Consider the following 23,435-nt stretch of genomic DNA (forward strand, 5'->3'; position numbering starts at 1 on the left):
GGGATTACATTTAAATTTTTGTTGCGGCAGCTTATGAAACGCAACTTGCATTTCTCTGGAAAAACGTAAATCTTAGAAGAGTTTTACTAGCCGTTTCAGCATTTGTCTTCCAAAGGTCAGTAATGTACCAGACTTAAGCCTTGACGGTAGCCCACTGACGTCCAAGATGGCTGCTCACAGATCGGTGCAGCTGTTATTGATGCGTTCCTTGTTGAAGTGCTTTGTGCGATAGGTATTCTGGGCTCTTAAGCTCAGTAGGGTTCAGTCCCCCATTGATGGATTCTGAGGCTGCGGGTGCAGAGCCGGGGTCTTTGGTCTGACAGTCCGATGAGTCTGATTGCGGCTGGGGTTAGTGTTCAGGAGATCTTTCAGGCCTTTAATGGGATCACCAGAATGTAAATCCAAGTCCCTCAGGATCAGCCGGCGCCACGCTGCAAGGCGGGCTTGGTGCTCAGTCTGTCTTCAATCTATCAACCTTTTGAGTCCTAATCAGTTACTGGCTGTCAGTCAGCCAAAAAGATTGTTCATTTAGACCATAGGTCCTTAAACATATATAAACGTACAAACAAATCAGTCTTCCATTAAAAACCCATCTCAAGATGTAGTCTATATAACAACCGTATAAAACTCAAATTCCATTAAAAATCTTCTAAAAATACGATCTATAAAAAACTAATTTAAAAATAAATACCATTTATAAAAAACAGGTATACATTTCCTCCAAGCAATACCGGCACTAAAACTTCAGCTCTACACACTTTTAAAAACGTTTTTAACTTCACGCATAAACTTCCCTATTACACATGCTACATCTAATGAGTGCGTTTCAGTTTAACACATCTGCTGCCCATACACGATTTCTAACTTCACATTTTAAAAAGATTGGCCGTGCACACAGGTTCCGAGCTTCAAGAACTTTAAGACAGTCTAGTAAAATGTGCAAAATATCGCATCCCTTTGTGGTCTATCGCTGTTTCTGGGTGGAAATTGGTGTGATCGTTGCACCGAGCATGACATTTTCTTGTATTTTCATGACTCTGCTTGCTGTTCGCCCGCTTCAGCAAAGCAAAGACACCTGACAAAGAGTAGTGCTGTATGGAAATGTGTGCTCTTTGTGGGCTCAAATATGATTGCTTTTAGCTGTATTTTTTTATATTAGTGAGGATACAGCAGCTACCTCAACAATAAAGTTATACAAAAGCAATACCAAAACAAAACAAGGCTTGATGAGGCCAAAAGGCTGTCAGCCACTAGCAGCTTCGCCAGTGCTTGTTATTTAGACGGGTTGATCTTTTATCCATTGCTTAGCATGAGGAGGATTCGTTCAGGTGAGCTTTCAAGCTTCAGGACCACCATTAGGCGAAACTCTGTTTTTTTATCAATAATTTTCTAAAAGTTCGGCTCTCGGAGCTAGGCCCAGATACCATCTCTGTTACGCCAGCGTAATCTTGCATAATTTCTCTTTACTCTCGTTGCATGACATTCCCCAAATTCTGCTGTTAGTGTTATGTCACCTCGCGTAATCACAAGCTGCTCACGGGACTTTAGCACAAGCAGACGATCTTTTTAGCAATAATTGAGTTCTTGCCATTGTGCATAATTTCAGGTCATTTGAGAATTTTCCTCACATTTTGCATAATTACGCAAAGGTAAACCACACAAATGTTACACCCCTTTATAAAGAGGATGACCTTCGGGTGACCTTCGGATGACCTTCCCAAAGTAACTGCTGAACAGGCAAACACCTTTAGTCGCATCCACTCCCATGGAGGAACAGTAACTTGAGAAGGCCTTCTGCAGGTACCGCAACATCAATCAACTCAACCAAGTGTGGCTATGTGAACACAACTAACTGAGGAACCCAACCATCCAAGCGCCCCGCTTCCAACCAAGTGTGGCTGTATGTACACAACTGAGGAACACAACCGCCCCAACTCCTCGCTTCCAACCAAGTGTGGCTGCGTGTACACAACTAACTGAGGAACACAACCGCCCCAGCTCACCACTTCCAACCAAGTGTGGCTGCGTGTACACACCTAACTGAATAAAACACAACTGCCCCAGCTACCCACTTCCAACTAAGTGTGCATGTGTGTACACAACTAACTGAGGAACACAACCGCTCAAGCTACCCACTTCCAACGAATTGTGGCTGTGTGTACACAACTAACTGACACAACCGCCGCAGCTACCAACTTCCAACCAAGTGAGGCTGTTTGTACACAACCAACTGAGGAACACAACTGTCCCGACTCCCTATTTTCAACAGTGTGTGGCTGCGTGTACACAACTAACTGAGGAACACAACTGTCCCAGCTCCCTGCTTCCAACCAAGTGTGGCTGTGTGTACACAACTAACTGAGGAACGCAACCATCCAAGCGCCCCGCTTCCAACCAAGTGTGGCTGTATGTACACAACTGAGGAACACAACCGCCCCAACTCCTCGCTTCCAACCAAGTGTGGCTGCGTGTACACAACTAACTGAGGAACACAACCGCCCCAGCTCACCACTTCCAACCAAGTGTGGCTGCGTGTACACAACTAACTGAGGAACACAACTGCCCAGCTATCCACTTCCAACCAAGTGTGGCTGCGTGTACACAACTAACTGAGGAACACAACCGCCCCTGCTCATCTCCCCTCTTCCAATCGAGGGCGCCTCAACAGGGGGGGGTCTATAAACAGCCAATCAGCACTTGTTTCCATTACATGTTCCATAAACGCTTTTCAATTCGAGAATTGAGCACATCTAAAAAAGATGGCAAAGCGTCCGAAAGTGAGGAAAGACTGAACTACCAGGAATCAGCGAGCACCAATCAAAACGCGTCTTACACTTGACCCGCTCGTCAACAGCTGGAATGTAAAAGCAGCTGGAAGTCGCTCTCAAAGGGCCGGCGCGCGCTGCCGTCTCAGAGGAGAATGAGATGAGGATGAACAGTGGCAAGCACCGCCCTGCGCGGCCACGAGCTGCGCGGTCCCGAGCTGCGCGGCCCCGAGCTGCGCGGCCTTCGCCCGAGGCTCCGGCGTTTGGATTTCTTCCATTAATGGCCAAACGGATAGAATTGTTTCCCGTTGTTTTTGCCGTTTTCACTGTTTTCGTTTTTTCAAGGGTGAGATTACACCCACTTGAGGCGTGTCCACATACACTACATCTTGGATGCAGTCCAGGGCCGAACCAGGACGCGTGATCCACCCCTGACCCCTGGACCCAGCTGGAGTTGGGGAGCTACAAACACAACACACCATTCAGCACAGCCATGCGTTGAAGCTAGCCCCGGGGACACCCCTGAGCCCTGGACCCAGCTGGAGTTGGGGAGCTACAAACACAACACAACATTCAGCACAGCCATGTGTTGAAGCTAGCCCCGGGGACACCCCTGGACCCAGCTGGAGTTGGGGAGCTACAAACACAACACAACATTCAGCACAGCCATGTACTGAAGCTAGCCCCGGGGACACCCCTGGACCCAGCTGGAGTTGGGGAGCTACAAACACAACACAACATTCAGCACAGCCATGCGTTGAAGCTAGCCCCGGGGACACCCCTGGACCCAGCTGGAGTTGGGGAGCTACAAACACAACACAACATTCAGCACAGCCATGCGTTGAAGCTAGCCCCGGGGACACCCCTGGACCCAGCTGGAGTTGGGGAGCTACAAACACAACACAACATTCAGCACAGCCATGTGTTGAAGCTAGCCCCGGGGACACCCCTGAGCCCTGGACCCAGCTGGAGTTGGGGAGCTACAAACACAACACAACATTCAGCACAGCCATGTGTTGAAGCTAGCCCCGGGGACACCCCTGGACCCAGCTGGAGTTGGGGAGCTACAAACACAACACAACATTCAGCACAGCCATGCGTTGAAGCTAGCCCCGGGGACACCCCTGGACCCAGCTGGAGTTGGGGAGCTACAAACACAACACAACATTCAGCACAGCCATGCGTTGAAGCTAGCCCCGGGGACACCCCTGGACCCAGCTGGAGTTGGGGAGCTACAAACACAACACAACATTCAGCACAGCCATGTGTTGAAGCTAGCCCCGTGGACACCCCTGAGCCTGGGGTAATGCAGGGCGCACGGAATGGACACTTCTCTCGGTCATTCTTATATGGCTGGCCTCAGAGAGAGCTTCTCTTTCAAATACGGAAAAAGCATAATGAGTAAAGCTCCCCGTCTCTGTAACTTTGGGATTGGCGCTCTAACACATTTCGTAGAGTGCTCTCCGGCCCACGGCTGTCTCATGCACGTGCTTCCTCGCCCATAAAGCACTTTATGGTACAAGTCCCCGCTGGTTGGCAGACATGTTCAAAGTTTACTGTCCAAGCAGACTGCTTAGATCCGAAGGTAAAGGGCCGTGAGTCGTCCCTCGCTACAGGAAATGACGAACAGGTGGCAGAAGTGTCCATACCTTCGTCCGGTCCTGCGCAGGTGCCCCGGGCGGCACCGCTTCAGGGGACTCCTGAAGACTGGACTGATGGGCGCCTGTCCAATGCCTGCTCTCTCTGGCAGCGGGGAGACACCCTACGGGGTGATTCCAGCGCTTTATAAATCCCATACATCCATGCGTACATTTACACCTCCGCCTGACATGCGTGCCCCTCATCTCTTCCTCTCCCATCACACGAAAGATCTCACATGTCCAAAAACAGCGCCAAATCTTCTGAGCCAACCAGAGAGGAAAGGCTTCAACGCGACAGATCCACGCAGGGCACCCGCCGCTGCCCAAAGGATCTCTCTTCCCTTTAGGGTCGGAGTTAGGTGGATTCAGGGGTTCACACTTTTCTACTTTCTTCTAAACATTTTCATGATCCAAGAAGAGATGTGAGTGACACTGCTCCATCTTACTTCCAATGTCTGTCTGGACTCCCGGGACATGGACCGCTCCCTTCTCCCAGTCATGCCGGAGGACTGAGTGCGCTGGGAATGCACAGACCTCAGCTGGACTGGGCTCTGTTGATATTATGTGGTTGCCATTGAATCTGCAGCTGTCTCCGAGCGTGGCACGCCGGAGATCGACTGGGAGCCGATGTGCCCCCGAGTATTGGAATATCCTTTTGGATACTCTATTGGGAGAGAGGGCAGATGCTACGGGTACAAATCGATATCCTTCGGAGAGTTGACTGAATAACCAGCTGAGGTTCTCGATATAATCTTGAGGGGCTCACACACAACAGTGTTTTTTCCTGATGAAGACCCCACTGTGATGTTAATGACACGCACATGCCAATAGGGGTCGAAACGTCAACGTTCCACATCTGGCATTTCTTGTCGGCCAGACCCATAAAATACACGAGGTCTTTCTAGGGTGCCGTTGGTTGCTAGTAACTTATCCAAAATACTGATGTTTCATGTTTTTTTCGTTCTTTTTGTACAAATTGTGTAGTATCGTGATGTGTGTAGTCACAATCTGTCACTTTTTATATTACTATTGTAAATATCCATGTGTATTTGTTGTGTATGTTGAATAATGTCGTTTGGTTATTGTCTTTAACTCACCAAATAATTTTCAAATGCAAAAGGTAAACTGTCACTTCTTCTGTGCGGTGCATTTTTAAAACATACGTTGAGAGTCCCACCCATAGGGGGAAACATACGTTTAGTTATTAGGTGGCAGAACCACTGTTCCTATACTGTATTCATCCCCAGGTTCTGCGCATTACTGGGTTACCCCATTGAGATTACCAATCTACAGACTAAACTAGACATACAGTGTAACAACCGCAGTAAAAGGGCCAGTCCTCACGGGAGGTTACAAATTAAGACAAGGCGGTACTAAGAAGGGATTAACAAGCCTATTAAAGAATCAGAAGCCAGCAGTTATGAAGGACAATGACACAAGCCAATGACAAATAGGGGCGGGGAGAGGGCGGGGCTTACAGCATGCCTCTGGAGCAGCGCAAGTCGAGCTAAAAAGGCAGATGATTTCACTTACAGAAGGGAGGTGCCCCCCTTCCCTTTAGCACAGCCGGGGCCATGGTCTACCAGGTCTCGCCTCGGGATGGGCACCTCTGCACCCCTCTACTCTAAGCTCAGCAGCCTTCCTTAAATCTGGCCTGTTCCTCCTACAGTTGCAAGAAACCCTTTCAGAGTAACACCTTAGCCATGGCACACTGCAGACGCAATGCATGGGCCAACAGTGTGCCCATTGGGGCGGGGCAGCTGTGTGCCCATTGGGTGGGGCAGCAGAGTACCTATGAGTGTGGGGCTGCAGTGTACCCATGAGGTGGGGCAGCAGTGTTCCCATGGGGGTAAGGCAGCTGTGTACCCATGAGGTGGGGCAGCTGTGTACCCATGAGGTGGGGCAGCAGTGTACCCATGAAATGGGGCAGCAGTGTACCCATGGGGGTGGGGCAGCCGTGTGCCCATGGGTGTGGGGCAGCAGTGTGCCCATGGGGGTGGGGCAGCCGTATGCCCATGAGGTGGGTCAGCAGTGTGCCCATGGGGTTGGGGCAGCAGTGTACCCATGAGGTTGGGCAGCAGTGTACCCATGGGGGTGGGGCAGCAGTGTGCCCATGGGGATGGGGCAGCCGTGTGCCCATGGGGGTGGGGAAGCCATGTGCCCATGAGGTGGGGCAGCAGTGTGCCCATGGGGTGGGGCAGCAGTGTACCCATGAGGTGGGGGTAGCAGTGTACCCATGGGGGTGGATCAGCAGTGTGCCCATGGGGGTGGGGCAGCAGTGTGCCCATGGGGGTGGGGCAGCCGTATGCCCATGAGGTGGGTCAGCAGTGTGCCCATGGGGTTGGGGCAGCAGTGTACCCATGAGGTGGGGCAGCAGTGTACCCATGGGGGTGGGGCAGCAGTGTGCCCATGGGGTTGGGGCAGCAGTGTGCCCATGGGGTTGGGGCAGCAGTGTACCCATGGGGGTGGGGCAGCAGTGTGCCCATGGGGATGGGGCAGCCGTGTGCCCATGGGGGTGGGGAAGCCATGTGCCCATGAGGTGGGGCAGCAGTGTGCCCATGGGGTGGGGCAGCAGTGTACCCATGAGGTGGGGGTAGCAGTGTACCCAAGGGGGTGGATCAGCAGTGTGCCCATGGGGGTGGGGCAGCTGTGTGCCCATGAGGTGGGACAGCAGTGTGCCCATGGGGGTGGGGCAGCCGTGTGCCCATGGATGCGGGGCAGCCGTGTGCCCATGGATGTGGGGCAGCAGTGTGCCCATGGGGTTGGGGCAGCCGTGTGCCCATGGGGTTGGGGCAGCCGTGTGCCCATGAGATGGGGCAGCAGTGTGCCCATGGGGTTGGGGCAGCAGTGTACCCATGAGGTGGGGGTAGCAGTGTACCCAAGGGGGTGGATCAGCAGTGTGCCCATGGGGGTGGGGCAGCTGTGTGCCCATGAGGTGGGACAGCAGTGTGCCCATGGGGGTGGGGCAGCCGTGTGCCCATGGATGTGGGGCAGCCGTGTGCCCATGGATGTGGGGCAGCAGTGTACCCATGGGGGTGGATCAGCCGTGTGCCCATGGGGGTGGGGCAGCCGTGTACCCATGAGGTGGGGCAGCAGTGTGCCCATGGGGTTGGGGCAGCACTGTACCCATGAGGTGGGGCAGCAGTGTGCCCATGGGGGTGGGACAGCAGTGTGCCCATGGAAGTGGGGAAGCAGTGTGCCCAGGGGTGTGAGGCAGCCGTGTGCCCATGGGGGTGGGTCAGAAGTGTGCCCATGGGGGTGGGGCAGCCATGTGGGTGGGGCAGCCGTGTGCCCATGGGGTTGGGGCAGCAGTGTACCCATGAGGTGGGGGTAGCAGTGTACCCAAGGGGGTGGATCAGCAGTATGCCCATGAGGTGGGACAGCAGTGTGCCCATGGGGGTGGGGCAGCCGTGTGCCCATGGATGTGGGGCAGCCGTGTGCCCATGGATGTGGGGCAGCAGTGTACCCATGGGGGTGGATCAGCCGTGTGCCCATGGGGGTGGGGCAGCCGTGTACCCATGAGGTGGGGCAGCAGTGTGCCCATGGGGTTGGGGCAGCACTGTACCCATGAGGTGGGGCAGCAGTGTGCCCATGGGGGTGGGACAGCCGTGTGCCCATGGAAGTGGGGAAGCAGTGTGCCCAGGGGTGTGAGGCAGCCGTGTGCCCATGGGGGTGGGTCAGAAGTGTGCCCATGGGGGTGTGGCAGCCATGTGGGTGGGGCAGCCGTGTGCCCATGGGGTTGGGGCAGCAGTGTACCCATGAGGTGGGGCAGCAGTGTGCCCATGGGGTGGGGCAGCTGTGTACCCATGAGGTGGGACAGCAGTGTGCCCATGGGGTTGGGGCAGCCGTGTGCCCATGGATGTGGGGCAGCCGTATGCCCATGCATGTGGGGCAGCAGTGTACCCATGGGGGTGGATCAGCCATGTGCCCATGGGGGTGGGGCAGCCGTGCACCCATGAGGTGGGGCAGCAGTGTGCCCATGAGGTGGGGCAGCAGTGTGCCCATGGGTGTGAGGCAGCCGTGTGCCCATGGGGGTGGGGCAGCCGTGTACCCATGAGGTGGGGCAGCACTGTGCCCATGGGGGGTGGGGCTACCGCCTGTCTGGTGCTACGAGGGATGCCTGGTGTGGCCTCTGCACTAAAGTCTGGCTCCATAGATAAGCCGCCCTTGAGGAGGGGGGTGGGGGCGCTGCCGGGAGGTGGTCGGGGGATAGTGTGTGGAGCTCTGTTTACCCATAGCACCTCGAGGCAGGGCGAGAGGCGCCCGAAAGCAACCCCAGGACCCCGCCTCCCAGGCAGGGGCCACAGAAGCCTGTAAGCCTCCCCTTCCCACAGGTGCCCACCTCCCAGGCAGCGGCCACAGAAGCCTGTAAGCCTCCCCTTCCCACAGGTGCCCACCTCCCAGCCAGGGCCGCAGAAGCCTGTAAGCCCACTCTTCCCACAGGCCCCCGCCTCCCAGTCAGGGGCCACAGAAGCCTGTAATCCCATATTTACCGCCGGGCGGGCATCAAAGCTCGGGGGGGGGGGGGGTTCGGTCACTGGGCACCGTCCGATAAACACTTCCTGAAGGGCACCCAAGGCTCAGTAAAAACTCTGCCACCCTCTGGTACCGCCCACCTTTACCTCATCCAGCCTGCCCGCTGCCAGGAAGCGGGGCAGAGTCAGCTGGGCAGTGCCCTCCCCCCAGGTGCCCCCTCACACTCACATGTACACAGCGGCCCGGGGGGGCAACTTTTCCTGCGGCTTCTTCTTCCTCATGTTCAGCTCCTGCGGGCCCCCCCGGAAGGAGGGGGTGCTGCTGCGAGCGGGGCCGACAGGGCAAAGGGTAGGCTAGGGCAGGGGCCACACTGGGGGCAGCTCTGAGAGGGGAAGGGGGGCAGCTCTGAGAGTGGTCGGGGGCAGGGGCAGCTGTGAGGGGGAACAGGGGAAGCTCTGAGAGTGGGAGGGGGCAGGGGCAGCTCTGAGAGTGGGAGTGGAAGGGGCAGCTCTGAGGGGGCAGGGGCAGCTGTGAGGGGGAACAGGGGAAGCTCTGAGAGTGGGAGGGGCCAGGGGCAGCTCTGAGGGGGGCAGGGGCAGATCTGAGGGGGACAGGGGCAGCTGTGAGGGGGCAGGGGCAGCTCTGAGGGGGGAGCCGAGGCAGTTTTGAGAGTGGGAGGGGCAGCTCAGAGAGGGGCACGAGCAGCTCTGAGGGGGGCAAGAGCAGCTCTGAGGGGGCAGGGACAGCTGTTAGGGGGCAGGAACAGCTCTGAGAGAGAGGGCAGGGGCAGATCTGAGGGGGAGCAGGGGCAGCTCTGAGAGTGGGAGGGGCAGCTCTGAGGGGGGCAAGAGCAGCTCTGAGGGGGCAGGGACAGCTGTGAGGGGGGGCAGGGGCAGCTCTGAGGGGGGGCAGGGGCAGCTCTGAGAGAGAGGGCAGGGGCAACTCTGAGGGGGAGCAGGGGCAGCTCTGAGAGTGGGAGGGGGCATCCCATGCAGGGGACAGCTCTGAAGAGCAGACTAAGGACCGGGCGAGGGCAGGAGCTTCGCAGCAGGTTCCGGGTCTAAGAGCCCCCCAGGGGGAGGGGTGGGGGGGCCATGGGGAGAGTCCAAAAACTCCACTGTACTGACAGTCCGAGCAGAGGCTCCTGTTTTGGGTCCAGGGAGCTCCTCCTGCTGGGAGTCCAGGGAGCTCCTCCTGCTGGGAGTCGAGGAAGCTCTTTTGAGTCCAGGGAGCTCCTTCTGCTGTGAGTCCAGGGAGCTCCTCCTGCTATGAATCCAGGGAGCTCCTCCTGCTCCTGCTATGGGTCCAGGGAGCTCCTCCTGCTATGAGTCTAGGGAGCTCTTGTGAGTCCGCGGCCCCCTCCTGAGAGTCCAGAGAGCTCTTGTGAGTCCGGGGCCCCTCCTATGTGCCCAGTGAGCCCCTCCTGAGAGTCCAGGGAGCTCCCCCTGCTGTGAGACCAGGAAGCTCTTGTGTGACCAGGGAGCTCTTGTGAGTTCGGGGAGCTCTTGTGAGTCCGGGGCCCTCCTGAGAGTCCAGGGAGCTCCTCCTGCTCCTGCTATGAGTGCAGGGAGCTCTTGTGAGTCCGGGGCCCCTCCTGAGAGTCCAGGGAGCTCCTCCTGCTCCTGCTATGGGTCCAGGGAGCTCCTCCTACTCCTGCTATGAGTCTATGGAGCTCCTCCTGCTATGGGTCCATGAAGCTCCTCCTGCTCGTGCCTTGGGTCCAGGGAGCTCCTCCTGCTCCTGCTATGAGTCCAGGGAGCTCTTGTGAGTCCCGAGCCCCTCCTATGTGCCCAGTGAGCCCCTACTGAGAGTCCAGGGAGCTCCCACTGTTGTGAGACCAGGGAGCTCTTGTGAGAGCAGGGAGCTCTTGTGAGTCCGGGGCCCCTCCTGAGAGTCCAAGGAGCTCTTGTGAGTTCAGGGACCTCCTCCTGCTCCTGCTATGGGTCCAGGGAGCTCCTCCTGCTATGAGTCCATGGAGCTCCTCCTGCTATGAGTCCATGGAGCTCCTCCTGCTCCAGCTATGGGTCCAGGGAGCTCCTCCTGCTATGAGTCCATGGAGCTCCTCCTGCTATGAGTCCATGGAGCTCCTCCTGCTCCAGCTATGGGTCCAGGGAGCTCCTCATGCTCCTGCTATGAGTCCAGGGAGTTCTAGTGAGTCCGGGGCCCCTCTTGAGAGTCCAGGGGTGTGGGCTCCGAGGCCTGCTGCTGCTAGTCCGGGAAGTGCTGCTGTTTGTGTTTCCGAGTCCAAGCTCCGGGGCTGGGCCGGCTCCTCCTCCGTCTCCGCCTCCGGCCCTGAGAGCAGAGAAGACTTTTACCAACCCCGGCTCCTTCGAGAGCCCTGGCAACGGGCCCCCTGGGGCACCGGCAGCGCCTGTTTACCGCCAGCGGGGCATCAGGGAGCTGGGGAAGAGGGGGTCAGGGACAGACGGGGGTGCAGAGGCACCCTAGGGGGGGGGGCGTGCAGCCAGGGGCAGAGTGTGCCGGGCATGAGCAAGGGCACAGAGGCACGGGGGGGGGAGGGGGCGGGGCACGTAGTCAGGGCGGTGTGCCAGGGATAGACAGGGACACAGAGGCACCCCAGGGGGTTCATGCAGACAGGGCATTGTGCCAGGGATAGACAGGGGCATAGAGGCACCCTTTGGGGGCACGCAGACAGGGCAGTGTGCCGGGGATATACAGGGGCATAGAGGCATCCTTGGGGGGCACGCAGACAGGGGCATAGAGGCACCCTTGCGGGCAAACAGACAGGGCAGTGTGCCAGGGATAGACAGAGGAACAGACGTACCCTCCGGGACATGCAGACAGGGGCAGAGTGTTTCCAGGGTAGATAGGGGCAGAGAGGCACCTTCGGTGTACATGCAGACAGGAACAGTGTGCCAGGGATAGACAGGGGCACGGACGTACCCTCGGGGAGTGGATGGAAGGACAGACAGACAGGTAACCCTGTGGCATACTCAGACGGGCAGTGCACGACACATTGGTATGCACCAGACGCCATATTGGAATGCTTTTTGTATGACGACCTCTGAAATATTACTACTGGGGGCCTGGCCTGCCACCCCGAAACAAAGCTCTGTAAAACCCCATCAATTCATGCGTAAGTAGTCACCCCTGTAGTAGGGACCCCTGGGGGCCGGTAAGCCCTCACATGGGGTGTATGCTGGACCAGTCAACCTGTGGCCCAGGGACCCCTGGGGCCGGTTAACCCTCACATGGGGTGTATGCTGGACCAGTGAACCTGTGGCACATGGACCCCTGGGAGCCAGGAAGCCCACTCGGGGGCCCGTGACCGTTTAGAAAAGAAAATATATTAAGAAAACATATTAACGAATTATTTATGTGTACATAAAGGAGCAACATTTAAAAATGTAAATCATTATGTAAACGTGAAGACATTTTGAAACTGGAGGTTAAAGGTGAAGCTACCATCCTCAGAGTGATTTGTGGGAGAGGTGCCCGGGCATCAGCAGAATATGGTATGGACGATGAGTGAGCTCAACGGAGTTTAGAAAAGCTCCATCCTTTACATTAAAAATGTAATTGTGAATTGAATTAAATATTTCATCAGTTGTGTATTTATTCCCTGTGTTTTTTGTGTATTGTTGTGCGGTCTCAGGGTTCCATTGTGACCCACTGAGGGCTGCCAGATTCCAGTAACCATGAAGTGCGGCGACACAAAAGAACACAGATTAAGATCCACTGTGCTGGACACAAAAGGAGCAAAATATATTGAAAGTAAACATACAAGAGGGGGAGTAGAAAAAAACACATCTAGTCGATTGAGAGCTGAGACACCAAGAAAAAAGTTTTTTTCCTAAATATCAGTGAAGGATGGAAGTTATCCATTCCCAGGACGAAGAGGCTTTGCTTGGGGGGACAAGGAGGGGAACACGAGCTGCAGCAAGGAGTCATCCACGGCTTCGATGTCCCCGGGAAGATCATTCCCAGACAGTTTGTTCCCCCTGCCAGGTAGACTCGATAAACACCAAAGCCAGCCAGGCACCAGCTCTCACTTCTGAGGAAAGCGAAAAGGTTTCTTCCAGACTCTGGCTTTAATACTGGTGTGCACACCCTCATACTGTTCCACCTGGATGGTGGAAATGCCCCGCTCGGAGAAATCACAGACTTCACACTGTCCGCCGGAAGGGCATCCTACGTGAGGCAGCCGGTCTCATCCAAGGCCTGAATAACTATGAACAGGTCGCTCCACCCTGAAAGAACTCGACTACCGTGGCCGGCGCGAACCATCTTCAGAACCAGCATCATTTACAAACCATCACAACCAACGCCCTTGCTTATCTTACAGACACGAGCACCATTTCTGGCATCAGAGGTCAGCGTACACAGTGGCAGCAATGGGATCAGAGGTCAGCAGTGGGATCAGAGGTCAGCGTACACAGTGGCAGCAGTGGGATCAGAGGTCAGCAGTGGGATCAGAGGTCAGCATACACACAGTGGCAGCAGTGGTCAGCGTGCACACAGTGGCAGCAGTGGGATCAGGGGTCAGCGTACACACAGTGGCAGCAGTGGGATCAGAGGTCTGCAGTGGGATCAGAGGTCAGCGTACACACAGTGGCAGCAGTGGTCAGCGTACACACAGTGGCAGCAGTGGGATCAGAGGTCAGCGTACTCACAGTGGCAGCAGAGGTCAGCGTACACACAGCGGCAGCAGTGGGATCAGAGGTCAGCGTACACACAGCGGCAGCAGTGGGATCAGAGGTCAGCGTACACACAGCGGCAGCAGTGGGATCAGAGGTCAGCGTACACACAGCGGCAGCAGTGGGATCAGAGGTCAGCGTACACACAGTGGCAGCAGTGGGATCAGGGGTCAGCGTACTCACAGTGGCAGCAGTGGGATCAGGGGTCCAGCAGTGGGATCAGAGGTCAGCGTACACACAGTGGCAGCAGTGGGATCAGAGGTCAGCAGTGGGATCAGAGGTCAGCGTACACACAGTGACAGCAGTGGGATCAGAGGTCAGCGTACTCACAGTGGCAGCAGTGGGATCAGAGGTCAGCGTACACACAGTGGCTGCAGTGGGATCAGGGGTCAGCGTACTCACAGTGGCAGCAGTGGGATCAGGGGTCAGCAGTGGGATCAGAGGTCAGCGTACACAGTGACAGCAGTGGGATCAGAGGTCAGCAGTGGGATCAGAGGTCAGCGTACACAGTGACAGCAATGGGATCAGAGGTCTGCAGTGGGATCAGAGGTCAGCGTACACAGTGACAGCAGTGGGATCAGAGGTCTGCAGTGGGATCAGAGGTCAGCATACACACAGAAGCAGCAGTGGGATCAGAGGTCAGCGTACACACAGTAGCAGCAGTGGGATCAGAGGTCAGCGTACTCACAGTGGCAGCAGTGGGATCAGGGGTCAGCGTACTCACAGTGGCAGCAGTGGTCAGCGTACACACAGTAGCAGCAGTGGGATCAGAGGTCAGCGTACTCACAGTGGCAGCAGTGGGATCAGAGGTCAGCGTACCCACAGTGGCAGCAGTGGGATCAGAGGTCAGCGTACACACAGTAGCAGCAGTGGGATCAGAGGTCAGCGTACCCACAGTGGCAGCAGTGGGATCAGGGGTCAGCGTACACACAGTGGCAGCAGTGGGATCAGAGGTCAGCGTACACACAGTGGCAGCAGTGGGATCAGAGGTCAGGGTACACACAGTGGCGGCATTGGGATCAGAGGTCAGCGTACACACAGTGGCAGCAGTGGGATCAGGGGTCAGCGTACACACAGTGGCAGCAGTGGGATCAGAGGTCAGCGTACACACAGCGGCAGCAGTGGGATCAGAGGGCAGCGTACACAGTGACAGCAGTGGGATCAGAGGTCAGCAGTGGGATCAGAGGTCAGCGTACACAGTGACAGCAGTGGGATCAGAGGTCAGCGTACACAGTGACAGCAGTGGGATCAGAGGTCAGCAGTGGGATCAGAGGTCAGCGTACACAGTGACAGCAGTGGGATCAGAGGTCAGCAGTGGGATCAGAGGTCAGCGTACACAGTGACAGCAGTGGGATCAGAGGTCAGCAGTGGGATCAGAGGTCAGCGTACACAGTGACAGCAGTGGGATCAGAGGTCAGCAGTGGGATCAAAGGTCAGCGTACACAGTGACAGCAGTGGGATCAGAGGTCAGCAGTGGGATCAGAGGTCAGCGTACACAGTGACAGCAGTGGGATCAGAGGTCTGCAGTGGGATCAGAGGTCAGCGTACACAGTAACAGCAGTGGGATCAGAGGTCTGCAGTGGGATCAGAGGTCAGCATACACACAGTGGCAGCAGTGGTCAGCGTACACACAGTGGCAGCACTGGGATCAGAGGTCAGCGTACACACAGTGGCAGCAGTGGGATCAGAGGTCAGCGTACACACAGTGGCAGCAGTGGGATCAGAGGTCAGCGTACACACAGTGGCAGCAGTGGTCAGCGTACACAGTGACAGCAGTGGGATCAGAGGTCTGCAGTGGGATCAGAGGTCAGCATACACACAGTGGCAGCAGTGGTCAGCGTACACACAGTGGCAGCAGTGGGATCAGAGGTCAGCGTACACACAGTGGCAGCAGTGGTCAGCGTACACACAGTGGCAGCAGTGGTCAGCGTACACACAGTGGCAGCAGGGAGATCAGAGGTCAGTGTTAACCCTGGGCATAGTACTACGGGGCATGCGTAGTTTGCACTACTATGCATTTCTCAAAATGCACGTAACAGTGCAAAAACTGTGCTACAACACAGCGTAGCAGCAATATAAAAAATACTCACAAATGCTTTGATAAAGCAATTTTACATGCTAAAAACCATATAAACGTTTCACAATAGTGAACTGTGAATGAAAATATTAGGCAAAGAGAGAGGTGATGATTTTGGGGTCTCCCCTAACCTAGGGGGAGGACCAAGCAGATGCCTTGAACACAAAAAGCATATCATGCTGGTGAACGATTCAGTGGTGGTCCCTTCCTCCTAGGACCACCCCAAGCACAGTTATGGGCAAAAATAAAATCCCAACCAAAGGCCCTGCAAAGCATTATGGGACGAGATTAGCAGTGGGCAGTGAATATTATAGTATCCAATATCAAAATATTTCTACAAAGAGCTGCAGTTCCACTAGTCGTTACTAGGTGTCCCTCACGAGTCAAATGCAAAAGCATTGAAACCCTTTCATGAAGCTTTTGCATTTGACTCTTGTCGGCTGCCTCTCCCACAGTGTGTTTCCTCTCCTCCTCCCAGTGAGTGTACTGTCTGCTGTCTCTCCCACAGTGTGTTTCCTCTCCTCCCAGTGAGTGTACTGTCTGCTGTCTCTCCCATAGTGTGTTTCTGCTCCTCCTCCCAGTGAGTGTACTGTCTGCTGCCTCTCCCATAGTGTGTTTCCTCTCCTCCTCCCAGTGAGTGTACCAGTCTGCTGCCTCTCCCATAGTGTGTTTCTGCTCCTCCTCCCAGTGAGTGTACTGTCTGCTGCCCCTCCCATGGTGTGTTTCCTCTCCTCCTCCCAGTGAGTGTACTGTCTGCTGTCTCTCCCATAGTGTGTTTCTGCTCCTCCTCCCAGTGAGTGTACTGTCTGCTGTCTCTCCCATGGTGTGTTTCTGCTCCTCCTCCCAGTGAGTGTACTGTCTGCTGCCTGTCCCATGGTGTGTTTCTGCTCCTCCTCCCAGTGAGTGTACCAGTCTGCTGTCTCTCCCACAGTGTGTTTCCTCTCCTCCTCCCAGTGAGTGTACCAGTCTGCTGTCTCTCCCATAGTGTTTCTGCTCCTCATTCCAGTGAGTGTACTGTCTGCTGTCTCTCCCATAGTGTGTTTCTGCTCCTCCTCCCAGTGAGTGTACTGTCTGCTGTCCCTCCCATTGTGTGTTTCCTCTCCTCCCAGTGAGTGTACTGTCTGCTGCCTCTCCCATAGTGTGTTTCTGCTCCTCCTTCCAGTGAGTGTACTGTCTGCTGTCTCTCCCATAGTGTGTTTCTGCTCCTCCTCCCAGTGAGTGTACTGTCTGCTGTCTCTCCCATAGTGTGTTTCTGCTCCTCATTCCAGTGAGTGTACTGTCTGCTGCCCCTCCCATGGTGTGTTTCTGCTCCTCCTTCCAGTGAGTGTACTGTCTGCTGTCTCTCCCATAGTGTGTTTCTGCTCCTCCTCCCAGTGAGTGTACTGTCTGCTGTCTCTCCCATAGTGTGTTTCTGCTCCTCCTCCCAGTGAGTGTACTGTCTGCTGTCTCTCCCATAGTGTGTTTCTGCTCCTCCTCCCAGTGAGTGTACTGTCTGCTGCCCCTCCCATAGTGTGTTTCTGCTCCTCCTCCCAGTGAGTGTACTGTCTGCTGTCTCTCCCATAGTGTGTTTCTGCTCCTCCTCCCAGTGAGTGTACTGTCTGCTGTCTCTCCCATTGTGTGTTTCTGCTCCTCCTCCCAGTGAGTGTACTGTCTGCTGCCCCTCCCATGGTGTGTTTCCTCTCCTCCTCCCAGTGAGTGTACCAGTCTGCTGTCTCTCCCATAGTGTGTTTCTGCTCCTCCTCCCAGTGAGTGTACTGTCTGCTGTCCCTCCCATTGTGTGTTTCCTCTCCTCCCAGTGAGTGTACTGTCTGCTGCCTCTCCCATAGTGTGTTTCTGCTCCTCCTCCCAGTGAGTGTACTGTCTGCTGTCTCTCCCATAGTGTGTTTCTGCTCCTCCTCCCAGTGAGTGTACTGTCTGCTGTCTCTCCCATAGTGTGTTTCTGCTCCTCCTCCCAGTGAGTGTACTGTCTGCTGTCTCTCCCATAGTGTGTTTCTGCTCCTCCTCCCAGTGAGTGTACCAGTCTGCTGTCTCTCCCATAGTGTGTTTCTGCTCCTCCTCCCAGTGAGTGTACTGTCTGCTGTCCCTCCCATTGTGTGTTTCCTCTCCTCCCAGTGAGTGTACTGTCTGCTGCCTCTCCCATAGTGTGTTTCTGCTCCTCCTCCCAGTGAGTGTACTGTCTGCTGTCTCTCCCATAGTGTGTTTCTGCTCCTCCTCCCAGTGAGTGTACTGTCTGCTGTCTCTCCCATAGTGTGTTTCTGCTCCTCCTCCCAGTGAGTGTACTGTCTGCTGTCTCTCCCATAGTGTGTTTCTGCTCCTCCTCCCAGTGAGTGTACTGTCTGCTGTCTCTCCCATAGTGTTTCTGCTCCTCATTCCAGTGAGTGTACTGTCTGCTGCCCCTCCCATAGTGTGTTTCTGCTCCTCCTTCCAGTGAGTGTACTGTCTGCTGTCTCTCCCATTGTGTGTTTCTGCTCCTCATTCCAGTGAGTGTACTGTCTGCTGTCTCTCCCATAGTGTGTTTCTGCTCCTCCTCCCAGTGAGTGTACTGTCTGCTGCCCCTCCCATAGTGTGTTTCTGCTCCTCCTCCCAGTGAGTGTACTGTCTGCTGTCTCTCCCATAGTGTGTTTCTGCTCCTCCTCCCAGTGAGTGTACTGTCTGCTGTCTCTCCCATTGTGTGTTTCTGCTCCTCCTCCCAGTGAGTGTACTGTCTGCTGCCTCTCCCACTGTGTGTTTCCTATCATCCTCCCAGTGAGTGTACCAGTCTGCTGTCTCTCCCATAGTGTTTCTGCTCCTCATTCCAGTGAGTGTACTGTCTGCTGTCTCTCCCATTGTGTGTTTCTGCTCCTCCTTCCAGTGAGTGTACTGTCTGCTGTCTCTCCCATAGTGTGTTTCTGCTCCTCCTCCCAGTGAGTGTACCAGTCTGCTGTCTCTCCCATTGTGTGTTTCCTCTACTCCTCCCAGTGAGTGTACCAGTCTGCTTTCTCTCCCATTGTGTGTTTCCTCTCCTCCCAGTGAGTGTACCAGTCTGCTGTCTCTCCCATAGTGTGTTTCTGCTCCTCCTCCCAGTGAGTGTACTGTCTGCTGCCCCTCCCATAGTGTGTTTCTGCTCCTCCTCCCAGTGAGTGTACTGTCTGCTGTCTCTCCCATAGTGTGTTTCTGCTCCTCCTCCCAGTGAGTGTACTGTCTGCTGCCTCTCCCACTGTGTGTTTCCTATCATCCTCCCAGTGAGTGTACCAGTCTGCTGTCTCTCCCATAGTGTTTCTGCTCCTCCTTCCAGTGAGTGTACTGTCTGCTGTCTCTCCCATAGTGTGTTTCTGCTCCTCCTCCCAGTGAGTGTACCAGTCTGCTGTCTCTCCCATAGTGTTTCTGCTCCTCATTCCAGTGAGTGTACTGTCTGCTGTCTCTCCCATTGTGTGTTTCTGCTCCTCCTTCCAGTGAGTGTACTGACTGCTGCCCCTCCCATGGTGTGTTTCCTCTCCTCCTCCCAGTGAGTGTACCAGTCTGCTGTCTCTCCCATAGTGTGTTTATGCTCCTCCTCCCAGTGAGTGTACTGTCTGCTGTCTCTCCCATAGTGTGTTTCTGCTCCTCCTCCCAGTGAGTGTACGGTCTGCTTTCTCTCCCATTGTGTGTTTCCTCTCCTCCCAGTGAGTGTACTGACTGCTGCCCCTCCCATAGGGTGTTTCTGCTCCTCCTCCCAGTGAGTGTACTGTCTGCTGCCTCTCCCATAGTGTGTTTCTGCTCCTCCTCCCAGTGAGTGTACCAGTCTGCTGTCTCTCCCATTGTGTGTTTCCTCTCCTCCCAGTGAGTGTACTGACTGCTGCCCCTCCCATAGTGTGTTTCTGCTCCTCCTTCCAGTGAGTGTACTGTCTGCTGTCTCTCCCATAGTGTGTTTCTGCTCCTCCTCCCAGTGAGTGTACTGTCTGCTGTCTCTCCCATAGTGTGTTTCTGCTCCTCCTCCCAGTGAGTGTACTGTCTGCTGTCTCTCCCATAGTGTGTTTCTGCTCCTCCTCCCAGTGAGTGTACTGTCTGCTGCCTCTCCCACTGTGTGTTTCCTATCATCCTCCCAGTGAGTGTACCAGTCTGCTGTCTCTCCCACAGTGTGTTTCCTCTCCTCCTCCCAGTGAGTGTACCAGTCTGCTGTCTCTCCCATTGTGTGTTTCCTCTCCTCCCAGTGAGTGTACTGTCTGCTGTCTCTCCCATAGTGTGTTTCTGCTCCTCCTCCCAGTGAGTGTACTGTCTGCTGTCTCTCCCATTGTGTGTTTCCTCTCCTCCCAGTGAGTGTACTGTCTGCTGTCTCTCCTATAGTGTGTTTCTGCTCCTCCTTCCAGTGAGTGTACTGTCTGCTGTCTCTCCCATAGTGTGTTTCTGCTCCTCCTCCCAGTGAGTGTACTGTCTGCTGCCTCTCCCACTGTGTGTTTCCTATCATCCTCCCAGTGAGTGTACCAGTCTGCTGTCTCTCCCATAGTGTTTCTGCTCCTCATTCCAGTGAGTGTACTGTCTGCTGTCTCTCCCATAGTGTGTTTCTGCTCCTCCTCCCAGTGAGTGTACTGTCTGCTGTCTCTCCCATTGTGTGTTTCTGCTCCTCCTTCCAGTGAGTGTACTGTCTGCTGTCTCTCCCATAGTGTGTTTCTGCTCCTCCTCCCAGTGAGTGTACTGTCTGCTGTCCCTCCCATTGTGTGTTTCCTCTCCTCCCAGTGAGTGTACCAGTCTGCTGTCTCTCCCATTGTGTGTTTCTGCTCCTCCTTCCAGTGAGTGTACTGTCTGCTGTCTCTCCCATAGTGTGTTTCTGCTCCTCCTCCCAGTGAGTGTACCAGTCTGCTGTCTCTCCCACTGTGTGTTTCCTCTCCTCCTCCCAGTGAGTGTACTGTCTGCTGTCTCTCCCACTGTGTGTTTCCTATCATCCTCCCAGTGAGTGTACTGTCTGCTGTCTCTCCCATTGTGTGTTTCTGCTCCTCCTCCCAGTGAGTGTACCAGTCTGCTGTCTCTCCCATAGTGTATTTCCTCTCCTCAAGCAAGCTAGATTCCCACACGCTGCACACCAATGTGTGAAGGTGGCCTGATATATGCTGTCCACTAGTTCTAGTGGGCACCTTGTATCAGTCCAAACAACCCCTTATGGTGATAGGTTAAAGACAACCTTTCTTGAAAGCTATCCTAGTGGTAGCTATGGAGAGCAGCCTTCAGGCTAAGTCTTGAAGGAATGTAAAGCAGCTTGTTTTACCAGTCTATAATCTCTTGAATGATCAAATGAAAAGACAACCACACCAGGAATATATTTAAAATATAAGTATTTAGTATAAAACACACCCCTCTAGTCTCTTTATGAGACTGGAGTTCGAAGTACTAAGTTTACAAGTCAGCAATTATCAGTAATAGCAGAAATACACGTTGGGGCCCAAGGGGCGTACCAAACCATATACCAAAAAAGTGGTATAAGAACAACGACTGGAATAGACACTAGGCCTAGAGCCTGTAGAATCGCTGGGACCCCAAGGAACCGCCCAAGGTAGTGACACAGGGGACCCACGGGGACTGTATGCAGTGTGTAAACACAACCGCGGGTTCCCATTATCTTCTATGGGCAATGTCGCGTTGGAAATTTAGAGATTAGGGACACTTCTAATCGAGTCAGGGCCAAACCCTTTTGGACTTAAGATGTTCTAGGGCTAGCACCCATGAGAGCACTGGAGTACTCCAGTTACCTCACCCAGGGAAGCCGGGTGCATAGGTGTCTTTTGGTGTTGGGTCGCGTCGCCGATTTCAATAGGAGCCTGCAAAGAACTGCTGCTGCCGTGAAGAGGAGAAGTGTCCGCAGAGATCCAAGCCTGGATCTGAGATGGAAGGAACCTGAAAGCAGAGGGGACATAGTCTGGGTCACTTGCCAGTGACCTAGGGCAGGATGGACCAATGCGCACATATGTCGGGGGCTTCAGGTGAGTTGCTGGGTGTCTTGACTCTTAAGCCACGAGGTCCAGGAGGCGTTGAAGTCCACAAGCTGGATTCGAGCCTTCCCACGAAGTCTGTCGAGTGCTGCTGTGTCAGCGACCAGAATGGACCCAACAAGCCTTGGCAACGGCAAGTCACTGGAATTCAGAGAAAGGACTGCGGTGCAGACCAGCAAGGTCTGAGAGACTCACCCAGCGAGGGTAAGTCAGGGCACTTCTGATGCAACCAGAAAAGCCCAAGCAGAAAAGGAGTTGCCTCCGTGGGGACCTGCTAGCCAACGGGCTAGTGATCGCGAAGGAGCCTCGAGCGGTCGCACTTGAAGCTGGCCCACGGGTCACTCGTGGAGTGGAGGCCAACAATCTTCGGTGCAGGAGGTGCTCAAGGCTGGGGCTACTCGGAGCCCAAAGCACAACTTCAAGGAGGTCCAGGAAGATAGTGTTGCTGCAAAAGATCACGGTGTCCAGGGGTCACGGTTCCACGTCACATACGACAGCCACGGGCATCAGCTTTGCTGTGGACTCAGGGTAGCCTCGGGGAAGTCTGGTAATCCACCTCTGGTGATGCAAAGTCTTCGGTGTCCGGCGGGAGCTTCAGCGATGCAGACCGTTCAGTTGCTTCTTTGGTGCCTGCCAAGGAGGTGAGTCACTCCTTCACCCCAAGGGAGATTTCTTCAGTCTTCTAGTTAAAGTAGAACGTCGAAGGTCCAGGATATATTTTGCAGAGTTTCGTCCAGGGTAATCTAAAGTCCTAGGGACTGGATTCCTATACTTATAGTAAGTTTAGGGGATGAACTAACTCTAAGGCCCCACCTATGGGTGGGCTTGGAAAGAGGGGTGGTTACACCCATTTCCTTTGTCCAGTTTCGCGCCAGAGCAGGGGCAGGTAGCCCCTGCAACCGGTTTGAACTGGTGTATGCACAGGGACATCAAGTGTGCCCCCAGTGCAGGACTTCAAAGCACCAGAGAGTGCTCCCGCCCAGCCCCAATACACATCAGCCTGTCTGGGGAGGTGGGGAAACCTCCCCTCAACAGGAAACCTATTGTCCAGGCCTCCCCTGCCGCAGTTTCGGTCAGCAGCAGGAGGCCAGGCCCATGTCTGTGGCAGAGGCATCCATTTTGTGATGCCAGGGCTCAGGAAAGTCCTACCGGGTTTAGCCAGTGTGAACATGTCTCTCCCTCTAGAAGGGTGGAATGCTACCCCCGCCGCCAGCACTGGCGGGGGGGGGGGGGGTAGTATTCCAAAGCGTTTGACACTAAACACAACATGTTTTGATGCAGCCATTCCAAAGTTAGCATTTACCGCGAGGTTATAATGCACTTAAGAGTATAGGTATGGCTGTATCACAAAACAGCCATAAGGAAGTATTTCCGAAAGCTGCAGAGGGGCTCAGCTCATGCTTGGCACCCTCTCACACAAAACCAAGCACTCTGCCTTCAGGATTGTTAAGGCCTGCCATAAGAGTGGCTTATAGGTTTATATGTGTCTGTATAGGGTAGTGATATAGGTAGCCTTTACCACAGTAAGGGGTGCAAGCACAACCTTACCCAGGCTGCAGTAGCAGACCTGTGGAACCATTTTGGAGTGCTTCCCAGGGGTGGCATAATATATGCTGCAGCCTCTGGTAGGCCTCCGAGGTACCTATGCCCTAGGTACATAGTATACCATATACTAGGGGCTTATAAGGCACTCCAGAATCCAATTAGATATGTACCTAATGTACATGCAAACCATTTTAGAGAGGAAGCAGCTAGGCTGTGGTCCTGATTAGCAGGGCCACCGCCAGACTAAGGTCGAAAAACAGTGAAACACCAGCAAAAAGTGGGGGTACCCATGTGAAGCAGATTCTACTCTCCTACACAACCCCCCTCCCAAACGC

At 54.8% G+C, this 23,435-nt stretch overlaps 1 protein-coding gene across 3 annotated transcripts in view; it reads right to left on the reverse strand.

Annotated features, from left to right (window-relative positions):
- Window positions 1-23,435, reverse strand: part of IQSEC2 (IQ motif and Sec7 domain ArfGEF 2) — a 559,465-nt gene that overhangs the window by 480,141 nt on the left and 55,889 nt on the right. The window contains exon 1 of one of the 3 annotated variants that reach the window (XM_085629905.1): window positions 9,110-9,469. The exons of the other annotated variants lie outside the window; for them this stretch is intronic. Within the exon in view, the coding sequence (XP_085486031.1) occupies window positions 9,110-9,162 (53 nt within the window). The 5' untranslated portion in view covers window positions 9,163-9,469. Of the gene's footprint in view, window positions 1-9,109; window positions 9,470-23,435 lie in introns of those variants that run through there. 3 annotated transcript variants of the gene reach the window in all.

This window comes from Triturus cristatus, chromosome 10 (genome assembly GCF_964204655.1).
Source record: "Triturus cristatus chromosome 10, aTriCri1.1, whole genome shotgun sequence".
Classification (NCBI taxonomy): Eukaryota; Metazoa; Chordata; class Amphibia; order Caudata; family Salamandridae; genus Triturus; species Triturus cristatus.